The sequence below is a fragment of the Gossypium hirsutum genome, chromosome D09 (assembly GCF_007990345.1).
Source record: "Gossypium hirsutum isolate 1008001.06 chromosome D09, Gossypium_hirsutum_v2.1, whole genome shotgun sequence".
Classification (NCBI taxonomy): domain Eukaryota; kingdom Viridiplantae; phylum Streptophyta; class Magnoliopsida; order Malvales; family Malvaceae; genus Gossypium; species Gossypium hirsutum.
This window is the reverse complement of record NC_053445.1, coordinates 33,751,578-33,754,777: the sequence shown is the minus strand read 5'-3', so window position 1 is coordinate 33,754,777 and position 3,200 is coordinate 33,751,578. Positions and strand designations below refer to the sequence as shown.

Sequence of the window (3,200 nt, the reverse complement as noted above, 5' to 3'; positions counted from 1 at the left end):
GTATATAAATTTCGAGAGTTGTAATAAGTATTTGTATGAAACTAGTATCGTAAATTTTTTCTCCAAAATAAAATATATAAATAAATAAAAATTTGTATTATTAATAGATTAGATCACTTACACCAATTATGTTGCATGATTGAATTATAATATTAGAGGAAAAGAAAAATGACAAAATATAGATCTATATCATGTAAGTATGAGCTAAAAACACTAATAATGGTTAACATGCAAATGTGACAAACAAAAACCCAAAAATCGATTTAGGTATGCAAATGTGACAAACAAAAACCCAAAAATCGATTTGGGTTGTACATAAAATCACATGAAAATAATATTAAAATGAAGGATGCAAATTAAGTTGAGCTGTTCACATTATCCAATCATTCATAATGGAACAAAAATCAAAACATTCCTCCCCTTTTCCCCTTTTTTCCTTTTTTTTTCCTCTAATGAAGCATTCAATGTATGGGAACTTTCCACTTTCTACCTCGTTGTTTATTTTATTGCAAAACTATTTCTTTTTGGAGAAACATAAAAATAGAGTATTGACGACCCCATCCTGCAAACATATGCTTTTAATTCGTTTTTAAATTTAGGGTCAAATCCAAAGGAGGTAAGCCTGGGTCTTAACCCTTGTCAAATTAGTCTCTATACTTTATGAAAATAATGAATTTAAGTCTGCATTTTATTTTTATCAGTTTTAATCATTTTACTTTTCAAATCTTAAAGTTTCAATCTTCACCGGACAATATTTTCAAATTTTGATGCGATAAATATATTGTCACATCTGTATTTCTATGTAATTTGTTATTTCCGCATATTACTCATTAAAACTCTAATTAATGGATTAACGATTGTCATTTACATCAATACCGAATTTTCAAAATTTGAAAAGTATAGAGACCAGGGGCAAAGCTAGAAATATTTGGGGGGTGGAATTAGGTTATAATTTTACTATTTTAATAGTCTATATCTTCATAATTTTTGAAGGATTAAATCAAAATTTTTATCATTTTTGAGAAGCGAAAGTGTAATTTTACTATTACTAACTTAAAATTTTATAAATCATAAATGGATTAAAAGGAAATTTGAATAAGTTTAGAGGGGAGCAAAGCACTTATCAACCCCTAGCTCCGTCCCTAATAGAGATTCAAAAGGATCCAATTGAAGAATATTAAGTACGAAATTTCAAACTTTTTTCTTTCCGATTAGGACAGAATCTCTAATATTTTAAGTTCAGCCGTCAAACTAAAACTTAACCAATGGAAATGCAATTATATGGTTTGAATCCCCATTAACTAATCCACCATGTTCTATAAAGTAGCACACCGACAAAGTCCAATATGGACCGACATATGTCCACGTCATCACCAGCACCATCCAACCTTCTTCCTACCTCACCTAATTTCTCTTCATATCGCCCTCAACGGCTAATTTCCAATTTAATCCCATGTAAAATTTATCCCTTCTTTTCTCAATTAAAAGGAAAAAAACCAAAGGCGAAAAACGCGTTCATTTTTTTAATTCTTTTTTACTGCAGAAGTTTCCATTTTTAAAGCCACTCTGTTTCTTTTTCTCACCGCTGCTACAAACTACACTTTCTCTTCCATCTAAATTTATGTCATTTCCATATTTAAAACAATGAAAACCTGAAATTTAGTTTCAGTTTTAGTCTGGGTTTTTCTCCTTCTTTAAAAAACATTCCATTTTCTAAGTGAAAAATCTGAAATTTTGTAGGCACTTTTGGCTCTAATTGTTTCCATTTTTAATCAAAGAAAACCCGAAATTTAGTTTCAGTTTTGGTCTGGGTTTTGCTCCTTCTTTAAAAAAGATTCCTTTTTCAAAGTGAAAAATCTCAACTTTTGTGGGGGAGTTTTGGGTCAAATTATGGAAATGGCTTTGGGTAAAATACGCCGTAGCTCTTCATTGAAGTTCAACCATGGGGTTGTGAATGATGGGGAAGAATCCGGGTTAAGAAGGTTTGTGAGATGCAATAGTGGATTAGGGAGGAAAAGGATTGAAATATCAAACGAGATTGAGGAATTTTCGCCAATTGATTCACCAACAAAAGTTCCGTTATTGAAAAGGCATTGCAGCGAGAGAATAAAGAAGATGATGATGATTGATGATTGTGATGAAAAATCTGTTCTTGAATCACTTCCTCAAGATGTTCTTGTGAGTACTACCCATAATCCCAAATTTGTATGTTTCATTAATATGGGGTTTGTTTATTTATTTATTTATTTTGATTGTTGCAGGTTAAGATAATTTGTGGTGGGGATCATGAAGATTTGAAGCAACTCTTTAAGGTTTCTAAATCAATTAGAGAAATTGTGAGTATAATTTTTTTTAAGTTATAAATTGTTCATTGATGGTTGATTATTGAATCTGATTATGATTGTTTTTTTTTTCCAGACTATAATTGCAAAGAAGATGCATTTTGCTTATAGTACACCAAGGAAGGTCAAGGCCTTTAGAACCTCCATTGATTTGGAGGAACGGAGTGAGTTAATAGACGGCATTGAAGAAGCTCCAAATGCACCGAGGCAATGGCGGTCCTACAGGTCAATAAACAGGAAGAAGCTGGCTGGTATTTCAGTGGCATTGTTTGCTTCACACGAAAATTGATTCATTTATGTATAAAATACCTTAATTCTTGTTGTTGTTGTAGATTTAAAGGGGTATATTAGTGAGATTACAAGCCATTTCTTCAAAATGTTTAGATTGAAGATTGGGTTCTTTTGGCTTGTTTTAGGGGAGATTATGCATTCCTTCCGAGGGTTTTCTTGACCCTTTCTGATGTAATGAAATCAGAATTGTTCATTTTTTATTCGAAATTATTCTCAATTTTAACTGAATTATTCTTAAGAGGAAATTTGCACGAAATTATTGAGATAGAAAACTATGTTATTCACTCCACGTTAACCTAACATGAAAAATATTAAAAAATAATAACTTTTTGTTTCTAATTTTGGTGTGTATTGACATTGTTAAAGAATTTATTTTGGGATCCATAGTTTTATATAATGATTACATGCATGACTTAATGACAAAACATACATGCATGACTAGAAAGAAGAATCCAATGTGTGTATATATAGAAGAATCCAATGTCTCGAGTTGAAACACCATTAAATCAATCAAGAACCTAAGCCCAAACTCTCAAGGTCATGTACAAATATACAAAATAATTTTTG

General features: G+C 30.9%; 1 protein-coding gene across 1 annotated transcript; it reads left to right on the top strand.

The window, feature by feature from the left end:
* The first annotated feature begins 1,447 nt into the window (after nucleotides 1-1,447).
* Nucleotides 1,448-2,840, top strand: LOC107891794 (F-box protein SKIP27). Its single transcript, XM_016816707.2, has 3 exons — nucleotides 1,448-2,178; nucleotides 2,262-2,336; nucleotides 2,419-2,840. Exons 1-3 carry the CDS (start codon nucleotides 1,891-1,893, stop codon nucleotides 2,629-2,631), a joined length of 576 nt encoding a protein of 191 aa, XP_016672196.1. The 5' UTR covers nucleotides 1,448-1,890; the 3' UTR covers nucleotides 2,632-2,840.
* The last annotated feature ends 360 nt before the right edge of the window (nucleotides 2,841-3,200 follow it).

What these genes read in the sequence shown, in the direction of transcription:
- LOC107891794 (XM_016816707.2), top strand. Translation starts at nt 1,891, where the DNA reads ATGGAAATGGCTTTGGGTAAAATACGCCGTAGCTCTTCATTGAAGTTC. An exon ending in CACTTCCTCAAGATGTTCTT is followed by an intron (nt 2,179 to 2,261) that starts GTGAGTACTACC and finishes TGATTGTTGCAG; the next exon opens with GTTAAGATAATTTGTGGTGG. An exon ending in CTAAATCAATTAGAGAAATT is followed by an intron (nt 2,337 to 2,418) that starts GTGAGTATAATT and finishes TTTTTTTTCCAG; the next exon opens with ACTATAATTGCAAAGAAGAT.